This window comes from Fusarium vanettenii, assembly GCF_000151355.1.
Source record: "Fusarium vanettenii 77-13-4 chromosome 13 genomic scaffold NECHAsca_28_chr13_5_0, whole genome shotgun sequence".
Taxonomy (NCBI): Eukaryota; Fungi; Ascomycota; class Sordariomycetes; order Hypocreales; family Nectriaceae; genus Fusarium; species Fusarium vanettenii.
Genome location: NW_003315857.1, coordinates 124,492 through 147,967, shown reverse-complemented (window position 1 = coordinate 147,967; position 23,476 = coordinate 124,492). Strand labels below are relative to the sequence as shown.

Here is a 23,476-nt window from a genome sequence, read left to right as displayed (position 1 = left end):
AGATCACCCGGCTCTTTTCACTCAGCCTAAGGTTTTTAATTGTTTCAACGTAAGGTCCTCGTCGTGGCAGTGATGTCGAGAAACCCCTAGATAGCTTCGTCAAGTGCCTCATTACCGAGGTCGAGGTGTGGGGGTGTTGAAGCATCCTCGCAAAGGGGCTGTAGGTATTGGATAATACCAAAGTTCCAAAATGAGATCAAACAAGGTTATTGCTTGTATAGCCAACCTGCACGCTCGAGTCAGAGAATTGGTTGTTGGTTGACAAGTCCAAGTTGGCCGTCGATCTCCCGACCCCGCAGACGTTGAGTAACCCTAGAGTTGGCCGGCCTTGCATGGATTGTGGACCAAGGTATAGTCAGTCCAACAAGTGACTGCAGAATTCGTCTAAATCATTGCCATGCTGTAAGACATGATTCTGTCATCTCACCAAATGGCGCGTGATCATTGGAAATGTGTGTGAACTGCTGATTGTACTGATTGGGTTGCTTGTCGCGCGTCAACACCCGAATTGGTCCTCATGTTGCGAGGCACAGGCAAGGATGACAGGAAGATGGAGCATGTAACACGAATATGGATGCACAATATTGTTAAATAGAGAGTTTTAATTTACTCCACCTCTTCTTTTTTTCTCCTGCTGTATATCGCTTGTTGTTGCTTGTCTCATCTTTGAAACAGACTATACTTCTCCCTGTTCGTCGGCATGGCTCAGCCTCCACGCAGAATAACCAACGTTGTCGTTGCAGGTGTCTGTATCTCTTCATCCCGCATTACAAACTCGATCTAACTATTATTTCTAGGGAACTGGAAGCCTCGGCCCACCAACGATCAAACATCTCCTCAAAAATCATTTCAAAGTCGCCGTCCTCACACGCGACCCATCCACGGCCAAGCTGCCCCCAGACGTTGAGGCAATCAAAGCAGACTACACTTCAGTCGAGTCCTTAAGCAAGAGCCTCGTGGGCCTTGGCTTTGACGCAATCGTCATTATTCTTAGTCGGCGGGCCCATCAAGCGTCTCTTGTGACGATGCGAGCTGCGGTCGATGCAGGTATATACAGGGCTATCCCATCATATTTCGGCAGCCCCCTCGACAATCCCAAAATTGCTCGCATGCCGCTCATGGCGTCCAAGTTACCAGTTATAAACGATGTTCTAGCAAAGGCTGCGAAAGGGGAGATAACCTACACTGGTATCAACACAGGCATGTTTCTGGATATGGCACTCGACAAGGACTCTTTCGTCTGTCTCTCCGGAATGGTGAAGACACGAATTTATGATGGCGGAGATGTTTCCATATCGGCGACTACGCATGACGATATTGGAAAAGCCGTTGCCGCAGTACTCATGAATCCAGACCAGACAGTCAACAAGGTCTGCAACATACACTCAGTAGTCATGACACAAAACCAAATGCTAGAATTCGCACGCCAGGCCGCTCCAGAAGCCGAGTTTCATGTCGAAGCGGTCGATACAAAGGACTTAGAGGATGCTGCTTGGGAACGATATCGCGCTGGGCAGAGGGATCCTCTCTCGATTCACGATTTTGCTCTCAGGGCCGGCTTTGGTTTGGGAAACGGGCACTTTGAGAGGACGGATAATGAACTCCTGGGCATCGAGCAGTGGAGTGACGAAAGATTGAGGGAGGAAGTTATCGTGCGCTTAGCAAGGCACCGCGCAATGCTCTAAAGCAGCCACTGATCACAGGTGGGCACCTATGAATAGGTAATCTCTCCGTAATACTCATAGAGTTTGGACCAGTAACTGTTGATATCTTGTTCAGGTATAACATCCAAGTCTTTTATAAGCACTTCCCATTGTGCTTGTCCCTATTGTCTCAAATGCCAGGACGAACACATCCCTTAGACTTCCAACTATCCTCAACATGTGCAATTCCTCCCTACTAGTTAGTTTCTAAATGAAAATAATCGTGCTCCCTGTTGATGAAGTAAAACGAGAATCCGAAAGTATAACCCTAAACTAGCCCTTAGAGGTCCTTATCGCAATCGCCAAATCGACATCCGCCATCGGCCAAATCTTGGCAAACACGCCATGACATTTCCCAGTGCTGCTTTTTTGGCCCATCAGGATAGCTGCGTTCCATCCGAGAGGATGGCGAGCTGCTCATGGCAAGGGAGAAATGATTCTGGGGCTCGGTGATGTCGTTGATCAACCCAGACCAACGAACGAGGTAGGCCAAGCACAGCAAGTTGAGAGCAAAGGCAGGGCCAAGCACAAGGTAAAAGAGCCTCTGCCAGCTCTCAGTATGTCCAGACGTGTATTCCTGGCTCCGAATCCCAGCGCGGAAAGTCTCTGTTGTGTTAAAACCATATGTTGCCGTGGTTCCATCCACGATGTAAGAGTCTTTGCCTAGGCCGTGGTCCCAGGTATGTCGAAGCTGTGTGTCCACAGATGCCAAGGTGAGTGTCGAAAGTAGCAAAACAGACAAAATCTCCGACATGGTGGCAGTATAGGGCCAGATGTCCGGCTCTGTCAATATCCCGGCCGTCATGATAAATTGGAAACCAAGTATCCCGTTCGTGGACGTGTGTTCTAACGCGATACTACTTTCCCACATTCCAAGTATCCACTACATGATATTGGATTAGTGACCACATTTGCGCAATACCCAGGCAGATGTCCATCTCAACTGGCCTGAAATAGAGGTGAGGGCGACTTACAGGCCACAACTCGGGTAACACGATGTTATCGGAAGATTTGTAGGCAGAGGGATCGTGTCTGTATTCATCGCCGCCGTCTTCACAATGAGCACGCATTATCGGCTGACCAACGCCAGAAACTTCAAGCCACGTCGAGCAGTCAGTCGAAAGCCAAGACCGCATTTGGCAGAGAGTGTACTCGGCGCCAGGTTCGTTAAGATGAGCAAGGAGATATCCAGCGTCGTAGATTGTGTCATTGAGACGGCTAGTGCGATGGTATACGATGTGAAATTCATTCGGGAGCTGTATGAGTCAGTATCTCCTCTACCTGGGTCCGAGTTGCACGCACAAATTCGAAGACGGGTCGCCGCCGCCCATACTTGGAGCCCCATCTGAATACATCATCTACAATGGTAGAGTTGTCCCATTTCGACATTTCTTCTTCAGCCCAAATCTCAAAAGAGGACTCACTGTATTCCTCTTCACTGAAGTCCTTTTCGCTGTAAGGAAACTCTGTATAGACAAGAGGGGCAAGCTCCTCCTTATCTATGTTTACACACAGAGTGTTGAGCGTGGGCGAGACCACTGCAGCCCTGATGGAAAAGCCGCCGGCGTTGGATAAATCCTCAGGTTGGAGGATTTTATTCCTGGGGAAACGCGAGGCACTCCAGACACTTGGATGCGGAATAGACACAGTGACGTTGTCAATGATCCTTCCCCAGCGCTCGTACGACGCCGCAACGTCGCTGTATTCTGTATCCACCCGTGTCGCCTCCAGCGTTACGTTGTCGTGAAGAAGTGTATATCCTACTGGTCTCGTCCCATTGCCAAGTAGTTTGGTACCCTCTGCTGAACCAAATGCGCCATAATGCCGAGTGAATGCGAGGAAATCACGAGTCGACTTGTATTTAAGCTCATGGCCGAGACAAATCGAACCTAGCCCTATCGGAAATGATTCTTCTTTCTTGGTTGTGTTCTGGATGAGATCTGGCTCCTGCATACATCGCGCGCCCGCTTCCGCAAAGTTTCCGTAGTAAGAATGCACTGCGGCTGTCAACTCCCGAGTCTCCCACTTTCCGTATTTCAGCTTTGGAGACACAAGGGCCTCTGAAGCAGTTGTATACAGGATAGTGGCGACTAGGGCCAGTAAGGCCAAGGCCCCAAGAAGAGTGCGACCAGCCACTAGGAGTGTCTGGTGGTGTGTAAAGATAAACCCCGGCTGGATGACCCAATTTCTGATTGTGATGTCGGCGAGCGTGATGCCTGCCGACTCTTCGGCCACGGCACGACGACTCAGGACTTGCCCGATGCATGAGATGAAGACCGTGATGGAAGCTATCTCAATCGTCTTGCCGAGCAAAGCAGTCAACGTCGCGGCGTTGGAAGGGGATAGTCCGTGTGTGGTTGAGATCATGAATCCCCATCGCGGCTGAATGATGGCAACGGCAAGCCATAGGCCGCTGAGAGTGGTTGACAAGAGTGCTAAGAGTAGCATAGCCACGGCAGCAGGCCCGAATTTTGGACGCAGCATCCATTTTTCCTCGGGAAGTGAGTTGATAGACGTAGTGGCGGAAGATGACCCATCATAACCAGTGAAACTGCGTCCCTGGGTCGTCAAGATGAGAGTGTCGTCGGCTGTATCATTCCAACCAGCCAAAGATGTTGTGTTGGACAGATCCTGATGCGTAAAATCTTGGTCTCGCGAACCCTGTAGTTGAAGGGCTGAATCATTAATAGGGATGCCTTGCGACCCATTACTTGGGTCTGAAAGGCGACGAGAAGCCCTGAGCGACTGAAACATGATCAGCCAGGGGTCTCGGGGGTTATGAGTGAACAGGGGCTTCTTAGGAATTAGGGGGAAGGTCTGGGGTGCAAATTGGAAAATAAACTGTTTGGCATTGATAAATATCGAGTGGTCAGAGAATGGGAGACCGAGAAACCATGGGGAGTTGGGCTCTTTTTAACCCCATCGGCGACAGATCGGGCTAAGGCCTTAACTTGCGCAGCCGCCGAGCTGCACGGTTGGTTATAATTGAACAGTAGACAAGGCGCATTACTGGCAGCCTTCTCTTAATCGTAACACAACGATTGGTTATCATAGGCGCCAGCGAGGCGAAGCATGCACATAGCATTTGGTAACAGGCAGGCTGCAGAGAGCTGGACAGTGGCATGTGTTACACACGTATTATGAGATGAATCTCAAACGACATATGGTCTATGTTGAGGTTAAGGTACCTGGTAGCATTGTGGCCTTTAGAGGGCGCGTTCTCTTTTAATACTCTGGTCTAGCTGCCTTGACAGTCTACCATAGATCGCCGCTTCCAAAGCCTCGATCAGATACCAGCAACCTGGAGCTACATAGTAGATTCAGTCGTGCACGGTCGCATTACCCGGGATTAACAGTATGACAGGGGTTCAGATAGGGCATGATGCATTGCATGGGCAAAGGGAGAGCGAATAAGCCTTTCACTGGCGTACTCACGATGAAAAAAAAAACAGAAACTGCACAAGTTAGTACGCTGGCCCTTCAAGCCCAAAATAAGTTCTTCGTCAAACGGCGTCACGTTTGTCCAATAGCACACGTTGTACAGCCGCACGCCAAGAGCCCAGGTCGTTTCGGGCGGCAGGAAACTGCATGGCAAGAAACTGCTTTCTGTCACTGTATGGCTAGAAGCTGATAGCCGTAAATTGATCATAGGGCCATCAGGAGAGAGCTGGTCCAGTCGCAAAGTGACCATCAGCATACTCTCTGTCAGGGACGCAGCGGTCTCTCTCGAGCTGACTTCGAGCTGACAGCCGAAATTGTCTAACACTCGAGGAGTCAGCCCTGCGGGAGGTCTCAGGGGGCCCCGGCAGCGATACAGCCCAACGAAAATCGTGCCAAGAACACCACTCGAACCGCTGACAAGCAATGATTCGCAGACAAGATGCGCGTCTCCAGCAGGCTTGAGGCAGTGCACTGCAGTACTCACGCCTCTGCCTGTCCGCCATCAAACGAGCGCAACTGTTTCCTACATACTTATAGCCCTTGAAACTTCAAGATCTTCTTTCTGCCAAATTTGATCCGAGAATCTCTTCTAAATTTCCACACTCTTCTCTCTCAATCGGTCCCAGCTTGACGTTCTCAACTGCCAGCCTGACAATCCCCTCCTCAATGCGCCTTCTGAATGCCACCACCCTCCGCCTCGAAACTGTGAACCCAGGTTCCGAGCCCTACGCAATCCTCTCCCACCGCTGGACCGACGATGAGGTGTTGTTTAGCGATGTCGAGAATGGCACCGCCCACGAGAGGCTGGGATACGCCAAGCTCCGTGGCTGCTGTGATACCGCTCTCAGCCAGAACCTGAAGTATGTGTGGATCGACACTTGCTGCATCGACAAGAGCAGCAGCGCCGAGCTTTCAGAGGCGATCAACTCCATGTTCCGCTGGTATAGTATGGCCGAGGTCTGCTACGCTTACCTGCACGACGCGACGGGTGAGCAGGACTACCTCTCGAGCGAGTGGTTCGATCGCGGGTGGACGCTGCAGGAGCTCATCGCCCCGAAGAGGGTAGAGTTCTACGCCAAAAGTTGGACCAAGTTCGGCAGCCGCTCCCAACTGTCCAAAGTACTGAGCAAGAAGACGGGTATCACGGAGGCGTATCTCCACGGCACAGACCTCTCGAGGGCGTCCATTGCCGAGAGAATGTCCTGGGCCGCGAAGCGCGTGACCACCAGGCCCGAAGACATGGCCTACTGCCTCCTCGGTATATTCAACACTCACATGAGCCCGATATACGGAGAGGGAGGTGGGATGGCCTTCATCCGCCTGCAGCGCGAGCTCCTCGAAACATCCAGCGACCACTCATTCCTTGCCTGGGGCTCACCAAACGCCCCCGAGACCCTCGCCGTCGCGGCCCCGGAAGCAACGGGCGTCCTGAGCGGCGTGCTCGCGCGTTCGCCAGCCTCTTTCGTGGGGTGCGGCGACGTAGAGACCTGGGACCAAGTCGTGACCGCAACGACCACGCCGATCATCATGCAGAACATGGGCATCCAAGCCCGACTGCCCGTCACGACGATGGGATTTCGGAGCCTCCTGCTGCTCAGATGTCACTGGCGTCACGACCAGTGGAACGTCATCGCCGTGCCGGTGGAGAATCGCTCCGGCCGGTTGTACAGGACCTCTCCGGAGACCACGACCTACCCGGAAGACCAGTGGCCAGACAGCTTCAACTCCCAACTACTGTCCCAGAACCCGTACGTACAGTCCGCTGATATTCACTACGCGATCAAGCCTCTTCCGCTGGGACTGCGGGTCGCGGAGGTCTTCCCCGACGATACATGGGAAGAGCCTCGCGACACGCAGATCCGGATCAAGAGTCGAAGCAGGGCAGGATCACCAACCGAGAGGTTAGTCAGGTTGAAGGACAGCACCGAGCCCGGCCGTGTGGAGTGTGACTACGTCCTGAAACTCGACATCAACGGTCCTTGCGGCCGGACCGCCACCTGCCATCTCGGCATCCTGCCACGAGACTCAACCCTGGTACAGGCGGATCAGCTGGCCAGCGCATTCGGCGGTTTCGGCGTGGCGGTAACCATTCCTGGTGAGTCCTCGGCGCTCGCGGTGGAATTGACCACGAGACTCCTCCACGGAAAGGAGGCGCACGTGGTCAGTCTGTTCATGGACGAGACGCAGAGGAAACTCAAGGCATCTTGCAGTCAGGTGCTGCTAGAGCTCCCGTCAAAGACTAAGAAGGACAAGTACGAGCGACTGGCCCAGCTAAACAGAGAAAGGCAGACCAGGGAGGAGAGAGAGAAAGAGATACGGATGAGGGAGCAGTTAGATAAGGAAATCAACTATTATCTAGTATTTATCATGCATTATTCGATCATGGGAATTCTTTTCTGGATGGTTGGGGGTATTCTTCTCCAGAAAGGATGGGTGCGGGTGTGTTGGATCACTAGTTGTGTGGTCTTAGTCGCGCTCGTTATCCTCGTCACAAACACACACATAAACAGGCCCGAGGATTCGGAGCAGCGAAAAGAACGGCTTATGGAAGGTCAAACAGGAACAGGATATTCAACTTTCGTGTAGAGCATAGACAGAATCAGCGTACTCGCTGCCCGAAAGGCCAGGTCTCGTCACACTCGACGTCTTCGTGCGGCTGTTAAACCTCCATGGCACCGACGTACCGCGTCTCGTCGAACCAGACATATATATCATACTGCTCTGGCAGCTTCGCTTTAGAATAGTGCGACTATCTCTGCGTTTCCGGGCGGTAAATAACCCCGATGAACCTCTGCAGCCGCCGCCTCGTCAGATCCCTCCGCAGCACCTCGTCGTACACGCCCTCGCGTAGGTCCAGCCCGTAGAAAACGACGCTGTCAGGGTCATAAAGTCATTATCCTAATAGTGTACCCAAGAGTTATCTCCAAGTTGGATGCTAGTCAGTATTCAAGTCAGCATCAGGCTGTCCCCATTGCTCTCGACAATACTCCTCCACGAACTCTTTACCCTTTTATTCGTCGCAGGCCCTCGTCTCCAAACCTCATGCACAACCTGAATCCCAGTCCTCACAGCCTCAATCCCGTAAACTGAAACGTTGCTATACCATTTCTTGAACCGCTCTTGGAGTGACGGCTCAAAAGCCTCAGTAGCCCCGATAAATGCTGGCCAGAAGAGTGGCGCCGCAAGGATCTTGGTCTCGGCCTTGATCTTCTCAATAGCTTCGATGCTGTCTAGGATCGTGTGGACGTATTGTCGGAGGTAACGGTATCCGAGGAGTCGAACATTCTGTGAAAAGTATATGATCAAGGCATTGTGGAATGCCCTAGTCTGGTAATGGATGATTTCGGCGCTTATCCCCTTGTTAGCCTCTTGACACCAGGCAAGTCGCTCCTCCAAGGGCCAGTCGAGTATCTCGTTTTCGAGTTTATCGCATAAACTCCCCAGCGGCTCGGATATGGTCGTACTGTCCGTCTTTTTACGCTCCATGTCCACCATGTCGATGATCTCGATTGCGTCCTTGAGGAGGAGGAGCAAGCTTTGCGGTATGCCATAGATGCACTCGTATGCCGCCATCTCAGTCATCGGTTCCTGAGTAATAGTAGAGCTCACTTCCATCGGCATCATGGAAGACGGCGAATCCTCCGACTCGAGGAATAGGCGCTGTGGTAAGCTTGTGGGATGCGGGCCCATTGCCCTGTGCGAGCTGAGGGACGGCGAGAAGCGAGAGGCCGTTCCGGTTCTTGTTCTCGGGGCTGTGCTCTCGTAGAGAACACGCAAGTACAGATAAATTCGATGCAAGGCTCGGGCTTTTCGTGAGAATTTGAACTTGCGTATGCTCATGTGGTTAATGAGTTGCTCGGCGCCGTCGAGATGCACGCTGCAAGTGTCTGTGTCTCCAGACATGACCTGTGAAGAGAGGTGTCAGCGACGAGAGAGGGTGGGAGAATATTAGTTGACTCACGTTGATGGTAATCATTGACAACATGGTCGCAAGGAACTCTTTGTACCTCGGTCGCTCTTCGCCATACAGATCTGTCTCGACAGCCTGCTTGAGAAGTCCAATAGCATCACATCGATAGCGTGAAGCAACGTTGCCCCATCTCTTGGCTTCATCCCCACGCTCTGAAGTCTTGTGATCGTTGGACAAGTAAAACGCGCTGATGGACAGAAGAGCATTTCGTAGGGCATTCCGGATCCTCGTCGTCGAACCGCCAAAGCTCAGTTCACCGACGCATTGCAGGACTCGGGGTAAGTGGATCGTCTTCCAAGGGCTTTTGCCATTATCGATAACGCAAAAGAGATTGACGACTCGATTGCGGTAATGGTCCATCAAGAATCGCTCTTGGCCAGGTACCACGTAGGGTTCAAGGCAATGAAGAAGCTCGTTATAGTCGAGGCGCCATGTCTCATCCGGCGTCGAGGCCTTGTAGAGTTTGTCGGTCTTTGTCGTCTGTAGCTCATGTCGGAGTTGAAGGTCGCCAGGTGCCGCTGCAGGAGGTTCATGAGAGTGATTTGAGATAGTAAGAGTGGACTTGTGCTGGACTGGAGGAGCTTCTTGGGGTTGAGTATCCAGAGCCAAGGAAGACTGATGATCATAGAGGTTACACAAATCCCATGCGGCAGCTGTCTCCGAATAAGAAGGGGAAGCAAAGCTGTCAAAGAAAAAGTTCGGAATGGCCTCTTGACCCATGGCCAGATCACCATCATCACTCTGGTGAGCGACTGGCTCCGGCTCCAGGTCAGTCAGGCCATGAGCCTCAGGGGCGGGCTCAGGAGACTGTGATTGCTTCACGCTGAAAACACCAAAGTTTTGGATAGATGCGCACACATTTTCCCCACCATTAGACCCCAGATCTGCCTCGAGTGAGTCGATAAAGCGGAGAATACCCTCCACCTGGCTCCAGGCCAATACCGACTTTGGGGGCTCTACACGCACCATCAGTTCATGCACTACCAGGTCCAGGTGCAGACTTACCAGCAGGTATGTGACGCCTAAGAGATTGCGTCAGGGAAGACTCGCACGGAATCTCAGAGCGAAGACTGGGCTTCCCGCAAGTATCCGGCGTCAGCCACTGAAGACGGGCATCGTAACCTTCACACGTGACGCGCTTCTCGCGGCATTGACGACAATGCGGTCTTCCCTCATCGCACTTGATTTTGCGGGCGCGACAGGTCCAACAACCGGTAAACGTCTTGGTACGCTTCCGCGATCGGTAGCTGGATCGAGTAGAGGACGACATGGGTCAGGAAACAGAGTAGGGAAGTTGAGAGCGTGGGGAAGGGGGAACTCGAGTGGAACTTGACTGGTTTTACCTTGAGGAAATTCAACCCTGTGCCGAGTCATGCAGCTTGTGGTTTGTTGCTGATGCAGATGTGTGATACGAACGATTCCTTCAAGGGGCTAGTCATATCTTGTGAGCAAGGATCACAAGCCCGTCCCCACATGCCTGATCTGGAAGAGGAAAGCCACAGCGAAAAAGCGCCCCCTCGCTGACAACTTCACATTTTGCAAGGAATGGCTGGTCGGTAATTGGCCAATGTCAACTTTACGTCAGAGAGAGCCGCAATGGCTTCCGATTATCGTAGATGCCGCAGGAGGCGTCATTTGAGTGATAATCTTTGAAGATTGTTATCCATCGTGGCAAACCTCTGGCATTGATAACGTGCATCTGCCATCTGATAAGCCTCGCAGCTTTTCAACCACACAAGTCCAATCTCACACTCATCATACCCAAGGTCTCTTTCCGTCACCATGTCTACAACTACTACCGTTCAGACCGTGGCTCAGCCCGTTTTGAAGACTGATTCTGCCCCTTCCAAAGATGCCGCTCCCAAGAATGCTCCGCCCAGCAGCGTCGCTGATCTAGCAACTGGAGGTTACGAGTTCCCTGGAATCCCAAAGATCACAGATCCCTACAAGAAGAGGCAATGGCAGCTTGAGCACATGGCCGGTGCCTTTAGGGTCTTTGCCAGGAAGGGTTTTACCGAGGGTACGAGTGGTCACATTAGCGTCCGTGACCCTGTTGACCCAGACACCTTTTGGATCAACCCGTAAGTTCAATATTACCCTTGGATAGATCTGTACTAACATTCTCTAGCATGGGCAAGCACTTCGGTATGCTCAAGGCCAGTGATATGGTCCAGATCAACGAAGACGGTCAAGTCATTGGTGGAAACAAGGTCGCCATCAACGCAGCCGGCTTCGTCATCCACAGCGCCATCCACCGCGCTCGTCCCGACGTTCACGCCGCATGCCACATGCACTCTCCCGCCGGAAAAGCTTGGTCAACCTTTGGCAGGCCCATAGACATCATCAACCAAGATTCGTGCCTCTTCTACAACACACAAGCAGTGTATCAGGCCTTTGGTGGAGTTGTCCTCGGCGCAGAAGAGGGACAGAATATCGTCAAGGCACTGGGTGACAAGGGCCGCGTGATTTTCCTCCAGAACCACGGCCTTCTCACAACAGGCGGCACAGTTGACGAAGCTGCCTACCTCTTCACCTGCCTGGAGCGAACTTGTGAGGTTCAGCTCATGGTCGAAGGTGCAGGACTACCAAAGAACATCATCGGTGACAAGGAAGCCGAATTCACAGCCAGCGTGAACGCCGACCCCGTAAGCATTACCTCATTAGATGAAGACAACACAAATACTAATTTATTTGCAGGAGACGCTATACACCGAGTTCCAGCCGGATTTCGAGTACGAGATTTGGAAGTCTGGAGGGGAACTATGCAAGGGGGAATAAACAAGGAATTTCTTAGTCTTGTATTGGAGGAAAACATCTCCGCATGCATTATGTTTTATATAGCTTCTCTCAATACCGCAATGCTGCAAGAAAAACACGAAAAGTCACATCATCATCATATCATTCCCAATCATCATCTCGTTCGCTTTCATACCAAAGTCCTCTGGTGCTCTGTCTAAGTGCCAAAACGATCCGTAACTATCATCCACCTACCACGCCTTGACAGCTCAATCCTTGACCTTTAAAAGGGTTCCCACCCCTCTCTAGTGTACACAATCATCCCAAAAGGGACAACTAGGTTCTCAGAATACAGAACAATCTCGGGTTCGTTAAGGACTCCCCCTTCTGCAACCACAGCCCCTTCAACAGACTGATATCCAGCGCTTGGGCCTTTTCTCCCATAGTCTGCACTGTATAGTTTCTCGGACTTGCCAACACAGACCGCACATAGAAGCATCACATGCAGCTTCGAGTGCATATGGTGGTTCATGACCCATTTGTCAGCCTTAGAAGACACATCAGTTGTGTATACTCCAGGACCAAACATGCCACATGATTCTGGACCTTGTTAGTACCTCAACACTTATCCTCTAGGTTCCGTTATACTTACTGGCTCGGTCTAGCTTGAACCCATCTCTTAGGATACTGCAGAGATGGCATTCAATATCGTTGCACACTCTCAAAGCGTAATTGAGATCACCAACATGACAAGCTCTCTGCGTCCCATGGAACAGAACCCTAGCTTCACCACTGTTCAAGTAGGCAACCAGCTCTTGAGCGCGCTGTGTGTGTACATAGATGCATTGGATGCTCGCGGTTCTAGTCGGGTGGCGCCATCCATTGTCAAATAGTTTAACGATCTCATCCTTGTATGCGTAGCTGTTCGTCACTACCTCAATGTCGTCGATTATTGAGGGTTTCTTGTGTCCAAACCCTTCACGGTGTAGGCCTGCGTCATTCTGAGAGTAGAACTCCATATTACAAGTCTCACATGAGAAACGCAGTCCAAAAGATGAGCTCTGCCCAAAGAGGCTCTGGTTGGCAATGGGATTTTGCCCTCCAGAGACGCCCTGTCCGGATGAAAAGCCCTGTGTAGAGGGGTTCTGCCCACCAAAGAGTGTCTGGGGAGATGATGGGCCCTGACCGAATAGGCCCTGCCTGGGGGTGCTCTGCCCAAAGAGGCCCCCAGAGGACTGTTGTCCAAAGAGGCTTCCAGAGGATGAGCCCTGACCAAACAGGCTAGAGGGGGATCCCTGGTCAGAGGAGGCCCTAAAGGAGGAGTACAGGCCCCCTCCATGGGTGCTCTGTTGTCCATTCCCCCAGAGACCCCCAGATGAGGTGCTTTGCCCAGAAATGTTCTCTCCAACCCAGCCCTGTTTATGCCAGGCCTGATCAGAAGAGAAAGATGCGCCACTGTTACCCTTGACTTGTGGTCTCCAGTGGCCTGTATCGTTCATATGCTGGTTCGCAGAGTGTTGTGCGAAGAATGCCCTGTCACAGGTTTCGCAGTTAAATCGTGGGACCCGGTGACCTAGGGCGTCCATGTGCTGATTTACTGCATATTGAGAGTTGAATCGCCGGGGGCAGCAGTCACAGTTAAACATTGTGCTCGTTTATCTGTGCTGTTTCTATACTTTAATGGCCAGCTTGACGAATGGGTTAGACATTATATAGTTGATAGGTTAGCAAGTTGCCAAAAATGAATGCCTACACGTGTATGCCGACCACGTCACGTTGAGGACCAGTCACGGGATGCATGTGAGAACCTTCATAGTGGCAGGCGAGAGAAGCGTATGCTCCAAAGGCCATTCATGTGGCATTGACAAAGGAATCATCGTTAGCCACCACGGCAGAGTTGAAAGATATCTTTCAGCAGGTGCCGCGGGCCACTAGAATATGTCATTCGCGACCGATGACACATCTCCCCTTACGCACAAACTACTAAATGGGGCTTCAGTTGACATCCTTTTACTTTGAAAGCTTGCTTTTTTCCTCTGGCATCCAAATTCTCTTTTTGGCTCTAATCAATTCTACCTTGCAGATTAGTAAAAGGATAGTATGCATGCCTAGGTAGCTGGGGGCGTTCTTGGGACAAAGGCATCTCCCATGAACCTTCAAAGATATCTCTCAGAATCTTTCAACTTCTGGCGGTAGTCTAAAAGACAGGTCATCGCTTACGTGCTACTCAAAGGGCTGGTTCATTGACTGAACGGGCCACTTCCGCTTTGACAACCAACGCCCCAGCATGCACTTGACAGGCGCGGCCGCAGGGTAACGTAACAACAACTACTCGCAATCAAAGACAGGCTTTGAGATGCCTAATCTTATGACTCAACGCATGCCAGCAATTTCCTACTGTGACGGGTTAGGGACAGTCCCAGCAACAAGATCAGGGTAGGTAGAAGAGAAGAGGCTGAAATAGTAGACCAGGTTACCCGCATGAAAGAGACGCAGAGTAAAACTTGAAGGACAAATTTCAGGCTTGTAGTATATGAATATGTCCTGGGCTTGAACCACCCAGCGTCTGAATATTAAATGTCACGATGCCCGCTGCTTGGAACTCCTTTGTTGGCTGTACACGTCACGTCACCTCTTCAAGGATCAAGCCGATGGCGATCCGTCACTTGTCAACCTTTGCAAAAGCGAATTTCCCCCTAACCCTCCCCCGCTGTAGGAAATATCGGCTCCTCTCCCGGTCTTTGCCAATGCATCGGATGAACTCAAGATCTTCCCGTCACGAGGTTGTCCCCACGGCAGTTCAAGCCGACATTGCGGGGAAGAGAATGCGGGGGCCAACCGTTGCTTATCTCGTAGGGACCCTCGCCGTGACCTTCAACAACAGTAGCCGATAACGCTATGCCTGACATGGAAAACTCCACATGAAGACAAAGGCAGGTTACAGCGAAAGGAATGATAAGAGCTAGACCGAGCTTGATAGCTTCGCAGGCCGATATGCAAGCGACACCTCTTTGGGGGAGAGAGTAGAAACGGCTGGATTGAAAAGCTGTCATTGGGGAAGCTGTCTCGCTTTTTCTTTGGGTTCACCGACACCGGTTTCCTCTGTAGTCTTTTATAATTTCTCTCGTGCTGGCTAGTCTCAGATCTTCTTCTTAGCTCTTGTTTGTCAGAAAACTTTGTTCAACCCAAGACCTCATTCAGTATCAACAATGGCGAACCGCGGTAGAAGTTACGATGAGCAGGTCCATTCCCTCAGGGACCTGCAACGGCTTGGTTCAGAGAAGCTGGTCAAGTCAACGAGAGGTACGACTGCCACGAGTGACAATCAATTGGGTGCTGACAGGTTGCAGAATACTATAATGAGGGTGCCATGGATCTCATCACGTAGGTTCTCACCCTTGAACTCAAGTACAGCTTCTCACCTTCATAGACTCCACGAGAACGAATCCGCATATGATCGCTACAGAATCCGTCCCCGCGTCCTCCGGGATATCTCCGTCATTGACACCAGCACCACAATCTTTGGCACAAAAGTCAAGTTTCCCTTTGGCTTCTCACCCACGGCAATGCAGCAGCTAGCGCATCCCGACGGCGAGGAGGGAACCGCCAAAGCGACAGCAACAGTCGGTGTACCTATGGGTCTGAGCAACTACTCTACCATTGAGCTTGAGAAGGTGATTTCCCATGGAAAGGGGAATCCATATGTGATGCAGATGAGTCTGCTTAAAAATAAGGACGCAATGATCCAGATGATTAAGCGAGCTGAGAGTGAGTATTTCAAGGTTTCATTACCTACCTATAGTAAACCCGTGTTAACAAATTCAGAGGCTGGATTCAAGGCCCTGCTGGTTACTCTCGATGCTCCCTACCTCGGCCGACGATTGAACGAGTTCCGCAACAAATTTAGCGTTCCCCAGGGCATGGAGTATCCCAACCTCTTCCCTGGTGTCGATGTCACCAATCTCGAGGACGGCGACGAGTCGATGGCATATGGTGAGTCGTGGACGAGTTCAATTGAACCTGGCTAACCGGTTAGACTGCGGTCTCGAGTGGCCTCAGTTGATGCCCTTTTTCCGCAAGCACACCAAAATGGAGATCTGGGGCAAGGGTAGTAAGTATGATCCTACCCAGACATGTTGGCAGCGAATAACCTAGTCTCTCACCAGTTTACACCGCTGATGACGCCGAGCTAGCCATCAAGCATGGTCTCGACGGTATTGTCGTCTCCAACCACGGCGGTCGCCAACTAGATAGTGTGCCTGCATCTCTTGATGTTCTTCGAGAGGTTGTTCCGATCGCCAAGGGCCATATCCCCATCGCTGTTGATGGAGGTATCCGTCGCGGTACTGATATCTTCAAGGCCCTGGCATTGGGCGCTGATTTTTGCCTTGCCGGAAGACCAGCCATTTGGGGCCTGGCTGTAAGTTCCCAGTTTACCATCCAGCATCAGTCCTAACAATCGTAGTACAACGGAGAAAAGGGAGTCGAACTCGCTCTCAACCTTCTCTACGACGAGTTCAAGACATGCATGGCACTTGCTGGGTAAGTCTTCCAGGTCCTTGCATAGTCTTTCTTGCTAATAGTGTTGTACCAGCTGCAAAAACGTCAACGAGATCACAAAGGACTATATTTCTCTCTTGCAGCCCGATGGAAGACTTTCCAAGCTGTAAGATTTATTATGTAGATGTTTGAGTAGGAGTTTATAGCGCAGATTGTGAACAAAAGAGTAGAGATGGCATTTATTTCATCATCTTCGATCAACCTTAGAGTGCATCGTGACCCAATGTGTTATACATCATTATCAGTTCCCGCTCTTCACCGGCATAGTGAACTTGTGGCGAGCAGTACTACAGAGAATTAATTAAGAATCAAGTTCACTCAATGATCCAACAGAGAAAATTCAGTTCATGATGAGCTTATCGTCAGAGGCCGATCATAGTTGAGCAGCTCTTGATGTCGCAAAAACATACAACCAAATTTCACAATAAGTCCCTAGATTAACATAGGAAAAGTTCGTTACAATAATTGCAGCAATTCTCACCGCAAAGATTCAGAAAGTGAAGGCAACAAATATCTTTTCTTTGACAAGGGACAACTATTCTATCTACTCATAAGGATTACCAGGCTCAAACTTGGCCGTCCACAATCCCTTCTCCTCCTTAACCTTGAGCTGCAGCCCCTTCATAATACCGTACACGACGCGAAGCGTAGGCATCGGAACACCCAGCTTCTCGCCCTCGCGTAGAGGCTCGCCGATAAGGTTCTCAATCTCCATTAGATTTCCTTTCTCGTAGTCTTGGCACATGCTAGGCTTGAACGCTGTGTCGTTTGGGTCCTGGTGCATGATTGCGTCGATGAGATCAGGTTGGAGAGTGATGCCGCTTGCTCCAGCAACGGCGCGAATCTCCAGGATGATGGGTAGGATGAGGTCGTCAATGATGTGTCTGCTCATGCGCATACGAGGAGTATCCATCCGAAGGATAGAGGCAATCGGGTTCATAGACCCGTTATAGGCAATCTTCCTCCATCGCGCCTTGCCAACATCAGGCTCATAAATGACATTGAGCTTTCCCTCCGGGTTATAGATCCTAACGTAACACTGCGCAGCCTCAGCCGCCACAGCAGTAGGAACCTTTGGGTTAACAAAAGCGCCAATCTTTTGTGTATCCGGGTCATCGTTGTAGATCTTTGCGAGCGCCGTCTCGGTCGCGCCTGTGTAGGCGACGCTGCTGATGAGAGGGTTGGTGGGGAATCGAGGGATGAGGGGCTTCTCGATGTTGATGCCGTTTTGGGAGAGGACGATGGCTGTCTTGCCGGGGGTTACAGCTGGGGCAATAATGTCGGCCACCGTGGGAGGGACGTCGGGGATGTTCTTTGTTGTGACGAGGATGAAGTCGAAGGGTGCGACGTCACCCTTGGAGACGTCGGGAACAGTCTTGGTGACTTGGATAAGTTAGGGAGAAACTCTCGTGTCGCATAAATGTTCACGTACTAGCTGTTGGCCTCCAGGCCTTGATCTGACCGTACTGCACCGAATCGATATCAATGCCATCCTTGACAGCAGCATCGTAGTTGGATCGCATAACGGCAGTAACTTCAGCCAAGCCACCATTCTCAAGAGCATAGGCAGACATGGTGCCAATGCCACCAGTGCCGACGACCAAAACCCTGCTCTTTGCCATGTTGAACGATTGATGGTGTAGTCTTGCCGAAAAGTGAAGATGCTATGATGAAAGAGACTTGCTTCTGACTGTGCACAGACGAGTAAAGCTCCCAATATAGCTTCGAAGAAAGCTTGCCATGAGCTGCTTAAGATGCGGGGAAGAAACAAGGGTACTTGAAGCTCGGCTCTTGGAGACTAGAACCTGCAGGACGCCATCTCTTAGGCCAACAGATTCCTCGCTCACAAATGCTCTCCTAAAGAATCTCACTCGGCTCTTGATAACCCCGCATCTGCTCGGTCAAGAGTTAGCGAGATCTCGAGTTCCAAAAGAGGGAGTTAAGAGCGAGAGTGGACCAATGCATGATGGAGGGTTGGTGATTAGCAATCGCGCTAGATAAGCAACTTTATCGGGAGTGCGATGATGGCTTCTAGATCTGGATTTAGAAGGTTTTATCTTGGAAGTGGCAAGCGTTGGAGCCGTGCATCAGATATGTCGCGTAGACCTTCTGCTCAAAAGCAATGGTTCCAAGACCATCTCCACGCATCTGTGACGTCACTGGGAGCTCAAGGGTCGTTTGAGGATTGATGTCAAAAATATTTACATCGTCAGCAAGGATGGCAGTCTGGCAGATGAAGCTATTCACACTTTCAAGCAATTTGAAATGAGCATAACACTGTCGCAACAAATTGAACAAAAGTAATGTAACGGTTATTGATGCCAACAAAATACAAAGTATAATTTTTATCTAAGAACAACGCAACATGTCTTTCGCATCTAATTACAGCCTAGCCACAACACCACTCTTCAAATCCTTAACAACCTCACCAGCAGCCCTCTCACCACTCCGAATAGCACCCTCCATATACCCTTTCCACTCTCCAGCAGTCTCCGTTCCAGCAAAATGCAAGTTTCCGCAAGGCTCTCGGAGACCATCGCCGCCGAGGCTGTCGAGAACACCAGGGGGCAGGGAAGTGCAGGGACAGCCCCAGCCGGCGAATTCGTCGTGCACCCACTCGTAGGTGGACATTTGGAGGAATTGGCTCTCGAGGTCTGAGACTACAAAGAGTTTTTCGAGTTGCTTCAGGATCACCTTTTCTCTCTCGGGTGTGGAGAGCGCTGCCCATGCGCGACCGGGCTCGCCGGACATGAAGCATGTGAGAACATACTTCTTATCCTCAGGGCTGCAGCTATCGCGGATAACGCTAGCAGGACCGATGAACGAGTTGACAAGACCGCAGTAGCCGCGTTCAACCCAGAAGGGAGTCTTGAACTCCATCATGGCCTTGGTGTAGTATCCATAGGTGAGAGAGTCGGCCCAGACCTGCTTCACGGGTGGCAGCTTGGGGAAGAACGAAATGTTCTTGAGGACGGGTCCTGGAACAGTCGTGATGACCTTGCGGGCAGAGTAGACAGTTCCACCAGCCTGCACCTTGATAGAGTGACCACCCTCCTGAACGACGGTCTGAACAGGCCTCTCGAGACGAACAACCTTGTCAGGAAGTGATGAAGCAAGACCCTTGGCAAATACCTGAGTACCCTGTCGAATCCTCAGATACTGACCACCATCCTTGCGGTCAGATCGCATCTGCAAAAGACCACCGCCAGACTTGCAGTAGTTGAGAAAGTACAGCGCCGAGATATCTCGAGGCTCAAGACCAAGCATGGCGCGAGTCCACACCATGGCCGTAGCCAAGGCCTTCTCGCTGGCACCTCGAGAGCGAAGGTATGCCTCAAAGGTCAACGAGTCGATGGATGTATCCTTGGGTCGCCATGTATCGAGGGCTTGACAGTCGGCTTCGCACATGTCTCGGATCTTGGCGACGTTCTTCTTGGTCTCTTCGTCATACTGTTCATGTGTTAGTCGAGCCAACGTCAAGGTATCGTTAAGTTAGACTTACGTTGGGAAGATCTCCGTATTTGAAAGGTGTGCACTTTCCATCAAAGTCCTCTAGGACGACATTACCTGTGGTGTTTTGCTCAATCACCTCAGCACCATATCGCTTCGCCAAAGCATAGACCTTGCTCTGATTGGTATCATTAATCCAAGCAGCACCAAGATCAACAACTCCCTTGCCATCAGCCGTGGGCACACTCCAAGTCTTGCCGCCAACGCGGTCACGAGCCTCGAGAACGACGCACGAGAGTCCAGCGCTGAGGACTTCATGAGCAGCAGAGAGACCTGCCAGACCTGCGCCGATAATGACAACATCGTAGCTCTCCGTCGCAGCGGGGAGAGCGGGAGCCGGCGACTGCTCAGGCAGAGCAACAACAGCGTCAATCTCAATAAGCCACGAAGGAACCGCCAGCTTAGGAACAGGAACAAGCGTCATAGCCGGTCTGTGGCCTCCAAAGAAGCGCTGAATATGACGAGCATGCAACCGGTTCGAAGCATCATAGTCGACGATAAAGACATTGAGCTTGGCAATGTCCTTGATGCTCGCGCCAGCAGCGATAATCAGCTTACGCAGGTTCAGAAGCGCAAGATGAATCTGAGATTCGTAGTCGGCGGGGACATGGCCATCTTTGGTGTTGCCGGGCTGTCCAGCAATGTGGATGACTTTTCCGCTTGAGATGGTGGCCGGCGCGTAGTAGAGGCCGGTTGTGTTGGAGAGGTCAACCGTCTCGACAGTCTTGGTCATCCTGGCGGTATTTGTAAAGTGCAATTGATTAGAGTAGAGAACAATTGATCAAGATGCAATGAAGACAAACAATCTGGTTGCTTCTAGAGACTCGACGTCTTGATGTTTGTATATGACTGGCCAATGGCTCCCTGCGCCGTAATCGCAATCGCAAGAATCCTACAATTGGAATCGAAGCTCTCTCAATGGCTCGCTGAAAGCTGCCATTGAAGATAACCAGTCTCCACCGCCGTCACCGGCCCACCTCACCAGGGGTTACAGTTCACGCATCGGGAGAGATTGTTGTCTCTTTGCATATCAGCACGAGCCATGGGTTTCTTTTCCCTTGTCTTCGGCATATTTGACCCCTCATCGACGATCTCATGCACGCCTCCACGAGTAAAGGGCAAACAACGTGGGGGAAGGTCTCGTTCGCAGTGTCCTTCCTCGAGAAACCATGCTTATCCCCACTCCCAACTCATCACATGAGACCCGATTTCAAATCCTCCAAGCCTCGATTGAGTAAGCCTGCATTTTCCAAGAGTCATTCCCCCGCGTTTTGCCGTCTAGATTTGGGTCCCCGGGAGCCGAGTCCATCGGTGCCGGTCGCCGACGCTGTGAATTGCCTAATCGGATCCTCTTCGGAACCGGTCCTCGGAGCCGGTAGACGGGCTTCATAATGAGATAACGGCCGTCGATAGCTGCACCAAAAAAAGCAACTGATCTCGTCTAGACGATTCAGTACTTTTGCTACTATTCACAATGCCATATTCTGCTCCCAAGCTCAAGGATCCTTCGCTCTTTGTGGGCAAGAACTATGTTGACGGTCAATGGATTGAGTCTGTCTCTGGGAAAAGATTCGATGTCCACGGTATGTTTACGTACAGCAACAATCATCACATGTACTCATCATTTCGTCTACAGACCCAGCCAGCGGCGCCCTCATCGGTTCATGCCCCGAATCCGTAGCCCAAGATGCCGAGCAAGCCATCAAGATTGCCGCCGCCGCTCTCCCAGAATGGCGCTCCCGCACAGGTCGCAACCGCTCCAGAATTCTGCGACGATGGTACGAACTGGTGATTGAGAACAAAGAGGACTTGGCCACTCTTATCACCTGGGAGAATGGCAAGGCTGGACCAGATGCCGCCGGCGAAGTCCTCTTTGCTGCCAGCTTCCTTGAGTGGTTCGCTGAGGAGGCTCCTCGCGTTTATGGCGACGTCATTCCTCACAGCGCACCTGGTTTCCGCGTTTCAGTCATCAAAGAACCTGTTGGAGTCGTTGGCCTCATCACACCGTACGTCCAACTAAAAACACCATCAGTCCTCTTCAAACTAACAACTTCTCAGATGGAACTTTCCCGCTGCCATGATCACCCGAAAGCTCGGTCCTGCTCTTGCAGCCGGCTGCACCGCTGTAGTCAAGACAGCCGGTGAGACCCCATTCACAGCAAACGCCCTCCTCGTCCTGGGCGAAAGAGCCGGAGTCCCCAAGGGCGTCATCAACAGCATAGCCGCTTTGGAAAACACGCCAGAAATCGGCCAGACCCTCTGCGCCTCCGACGTCGTTCGCAAGATCTCATTCACAGGCTCAACGCGCGTGGGCAAGATCCTCATGAACCAGTCAAGCGACACCCTCAAGAAGCTCAGTCTCGAACTTGGTGGAAACGCCCCGTTCATCGTCTTTGACGACGCCGATCTCGACTTGGCTATTGCTGGAGCCATCGCCAGCAAGTTCAAATGTTCAGGCCAAACATGTGTCTGCTCCAACCGAATCTTTGTCCAGAAGGGCATTTACAGTCAATTCGTCGAGAAGCTCAAGGCTGTTGTGTCCAAATTCCAGGTCGGACACGGCTTTGATAGCAAGACAACACACGGTCCCCTGGTTACAGCAGCGGCTGCTGAGCGTGTAGATGACCTTGTTAAAGAGGCCGTAAAGGCTGGTGCCAAGGTTGAAGTTGGAGGAAAGAGACGAACTGATCTAGGCAAGTCAAGTTCTCGGAGCACATGCTGTCTTTACTAAACTAACCGTTGTCTCACAATAGGACCCAACTTCTTTGAGCCCACGATTCTTACCAACGTCACAACCGATATGCGACTGGTGCGGGATGAAATCTTTGGCCCTCTGGCGCCCATCTTCAGTTTCGACAACGAGGACGAGGTGGTCGATATTGCCAACAAGTGCGACGTCGGTCTAGCATCCTACATCTTTACACAAGACGTCAACCGTGTCGCTCGAGTGACAGAACTCCTTCACTTTGGCATGGTAGCGGTCAACACTGGCATCATGTCCGACGCTGCTGCTCCGTAAGTTTGCCTCTTTTTGATGTTGACAAGCTTTCATGCTAACATGGGATTCCTTTCTAGATTCGGAGGAGTGAAGCACTCGGGCATGGGCCGAGAAGGAAGCAAGTATGGCATTGAGGACTATCTCCATGTCAAGACTATCGTGACGGGAAATGTCAACGTGGTGCATCGGGCATTGCTGTAGGGTATGGGGGTCACTCAAAAAGAAGAATGAAATGTGTTGCACAGCACACAGGTTGAGAGTAAAAATTATAGGTTCTACAGATCAGGAGACAAAAACATTATTGCCATTTACCTCGATCCCAATTCCATGCCCATTGGTTTTTATAAGAATGCGTTTTAGGGTTATAAAATTTGAAGAGCTCTATCCAGCACAACTATCGGGATGGAGGTTACAAAAGAACACATAATAAATACCTTGGAAATAAGCACGAAGGTTTCCTAGTCAAATATAGCCGAGTTCCAGAGCGAAACCAAGGCCTCTTCCTTTCTTGCAATCGACAAGTAACCTCTTGCTTCCCCAGATTCCAGGTACAACGTG

The 23,476-nt window shown here is 51.2% G+C and overlaps 10 protein-coding genes across 10 annotated transcripts; 5 read left to right on the top strand and 5 right to left on the bottom strand.

Annotated features, from left to right (window-relative positions):
- Positions 1–700: 700 nt before the first annotated feature.
- On the top strand, positions 701–1,685 carry NECHADRAFT_88158 (uncharacterized protein; the record flags this gene model as incomplete). Its single annotated transcript, XM_003043546.1, has 2 exons — positions 701–745; positions 798–1,685. 2 exons carry the CDS (start codon positions 701–703, stop codon positions 1,683–1,685), a joined length of 933 nt encoding a protein of 310 aa, XP_003043592.1.
- Positions 1,686–1,983: 298 nt separating this feature from the next.
- On the bottom strand, positions 1,984–4,457 carry NECHADRAFT_88157 (uncharacterized protein; the record flags this gene model as incomplete). Its single annotated transcript, XM_003043429.1, has 3 exons — positions 1,984–2,586; positions 2,678–2,959; positions 3,006–4,457. 3 exons carry the CDS (start codon positions 4,455–4,457, stop codon positions 1,984–1,986), a joined length of 2,337 nt encoding a protein of 778 aa, XP_003043475.1.
- A 1,353-nt stretch (positions 4,458–5,810) lies between these two features.
- NECHADRAFT_16903 (uncharacterized protein) lies at positions 5,811–6,701 on the top strand (the record flags this gene model as incomplete). Its single annotated transcript, XM_003043545.1, has 2 exons — positions 5,811–5,921; positions 5,964–6,701. Coding segments are annotated over 2 exons (849 nt in total), but the record flags the coding sequence as incomplete, so codon positions are not given.
- A 1,389-nt stretch (positions 6,702–8,090) lies between these two features.
- Positions 8,091–10,384, bottom strand: NECHADRAFT_88155 (uncharacterized protein; the record flags this gene model as incomplete). The annotated part of the gene is made up of 3 exons (XM_003043428.1): positions 8,091–9,050; positions 9,106–10,070; positions 10,120–10,384. The coding sequence occupies 3 exons, from the start codon at positions 10,382–10,384 to the stop codon at positions 8,091–8,093; spliced, it is 2,190 nt and encodes a 729-aa protein (XP_003043474.1).
- Positions 10,385–10,896: 512 nt separating this feature from the next.
- NECHADRAFT_88154 (uncharacterized protein) lies at positions 10,897–11,892 on the top strand (the record flags this gene model as incomplete). The annotated part of the gene is made up of 3 exons (XM_003043544.1): positions 10,897–11,195; positions 11,243–11,759; positions 11,812–11,892. The coding sequence occupies 3 exons, from the start codon at positions 10,897–10,899 to the stop codon at positions 11,890–11,892; spliced, it is 897 nt and encodes a 298-aa protein (XP_003043590.1).
- Positions 11,893–12,133: 241 nt separating this feature from the next.
- Positions 12,134–13,496, bottom strand: NECHADRAFT_88153 (uncharacterized protein; the record flags this gene model as incomplete). Its single annotated transcript, XM_003043427.1, has 2 exons — positions 12,134–12,450; positions 12,503–13,496. 2 exons carry the CDS (start codon positions 13,494–13,496, stop codon positions 12,134–12,136), a joined length of 1,311 nt encoding a protein of 436 aa, XP_003043473.1.
- A 1,563-nt stretch (positions 13,497–15,059) lies between these two features.
- On the top strand, positions 15,060–16,677 carry NECHADRAFT_88152 (uncharacterized protein; the record flags this gene model as incomplete). The annotated part of the gene is made up of 9 exons (XM_003043543.1): positions 15,060–15,153; positions 15,201–15,234; positions 15,281–15,618; positions 15,676–15,843; positions 15,887–15,961; positions 16,017–16,270; positions 16,316–16,392; positions 16,445–16,516; positions 16,656–16,677. The coding sequence occupies 9 exons, from the start codon at positions 15,060–15,062 to the stop codon at positions 16,675–16,677; spliced, it is 1,134 nt and encodes a 377-aa protein (XP_003043589.1).
- A 231-nt stretch (positions 16,678–16,908) lies between these two features.
- Positions 16,909–18,300, bottom strand: NECHADRAFT_64834 (uncharacterized protein). Its single transcript, XM_003043426.1, has 2 exons — positions 17,843–18,300; positions 16,909–17,793 (listed from the first exon to the last, which is right to left on the bottom strand). The coding sequence occupies exons 1-2, from the start codon at positions 18,030–18,032 to the stop codon at positions 16,955–16,957; spliced, it is 1,029 nt and encodes a 342-aa protein (XP_003043472.1). The 5' UTR covers positions 18,033–18,300; the 3' UTR covers positions 16,909–16,954.
- Positions 18,301–18,792: 492 nt separating this feature from the next.
- NECHADRAFT_88150 (uncharacterized protein) lies at positions 18,793–20,653 on the bottom strand (the record flags this gene model as incomplete). The annotated part of the gene is made up of 2 exons (XM_003043425.1): positions 18,793–19,860; positions 19,913–20,653. The coding sequence occupies 2 exons, from the start codon at positions 20,651–20,653 to the stop codon at positions 18,793–18,795; spliced, it is 1,809 nt and encodes a 602-aa protein (XP_003043471.1).
- Positions 20,654–21,359: 706 nt separating this feature from the next.
- NECHADRAFT_64833 (uncharacterized protein) lies at positions 21,360–23,224 on the top strand. Its single transcript, XM_003043542.1, has 5 exons — positions 21,360–21,503; positions 21,557–21,926; positions 21,979–22,622; positions 22,674–22,935; positions 22,996–23,224. The coding sequence occupies exons 1-5, from the start codon at positions 21,395–21,397 to the stop codon at positions 23,117–23,119; spliced, it is 1,509 nt and encodes a 502-aa protein (XP_003043588.1). The 5' UTR covers positions 21,360–21,394; the 3' UTR covers positions 23,120–23,224.
- Positions 23,225–23,476: the final 252 nt, after the last annotated feature.

Excerpts from the sequence above, each read along its gene's own strand:
- NECHADRAFT_64834 (XM_003043426.1), bottom strand. The coding sequence starts at position 18,032 with ATGGCAAAGAGCAGGGTTTTGGTCGTCGGCACTGGTGGCATTGGCACC. Across the intron at positions 17,794-17,842 it reads GGCCTGGAGGCCAACAGCTA|TCACCAAGACTGTTCCCGAC; the intron begins GTACGTGAACAT and ends AACTTATCCAAG.
- NECHADRAFT_64833 (XM_003043542.1), top strand. The coding sequence starts at position 21,395 with ATGCCATATTCTGCTCCCAAGCTCAAGGATCCTTCGCTCTTTGTGGGC. Across the intron at positions 21,504-21,556 it reads GAAAAGATTCGATGTCCACG|ACCCAGCCAGCGGCGCCCTC; the intron begins GTATGTTTACGT and ends TTTCGTCTACAG. Across the intron at positions 21,927-21,978 it reads GTCGTTGGCCTCATCACACC|ATGGAACTTTCCCGCTGCCA; the intron begins GTACGTCCAACT and ends ACAACTTCTCAG.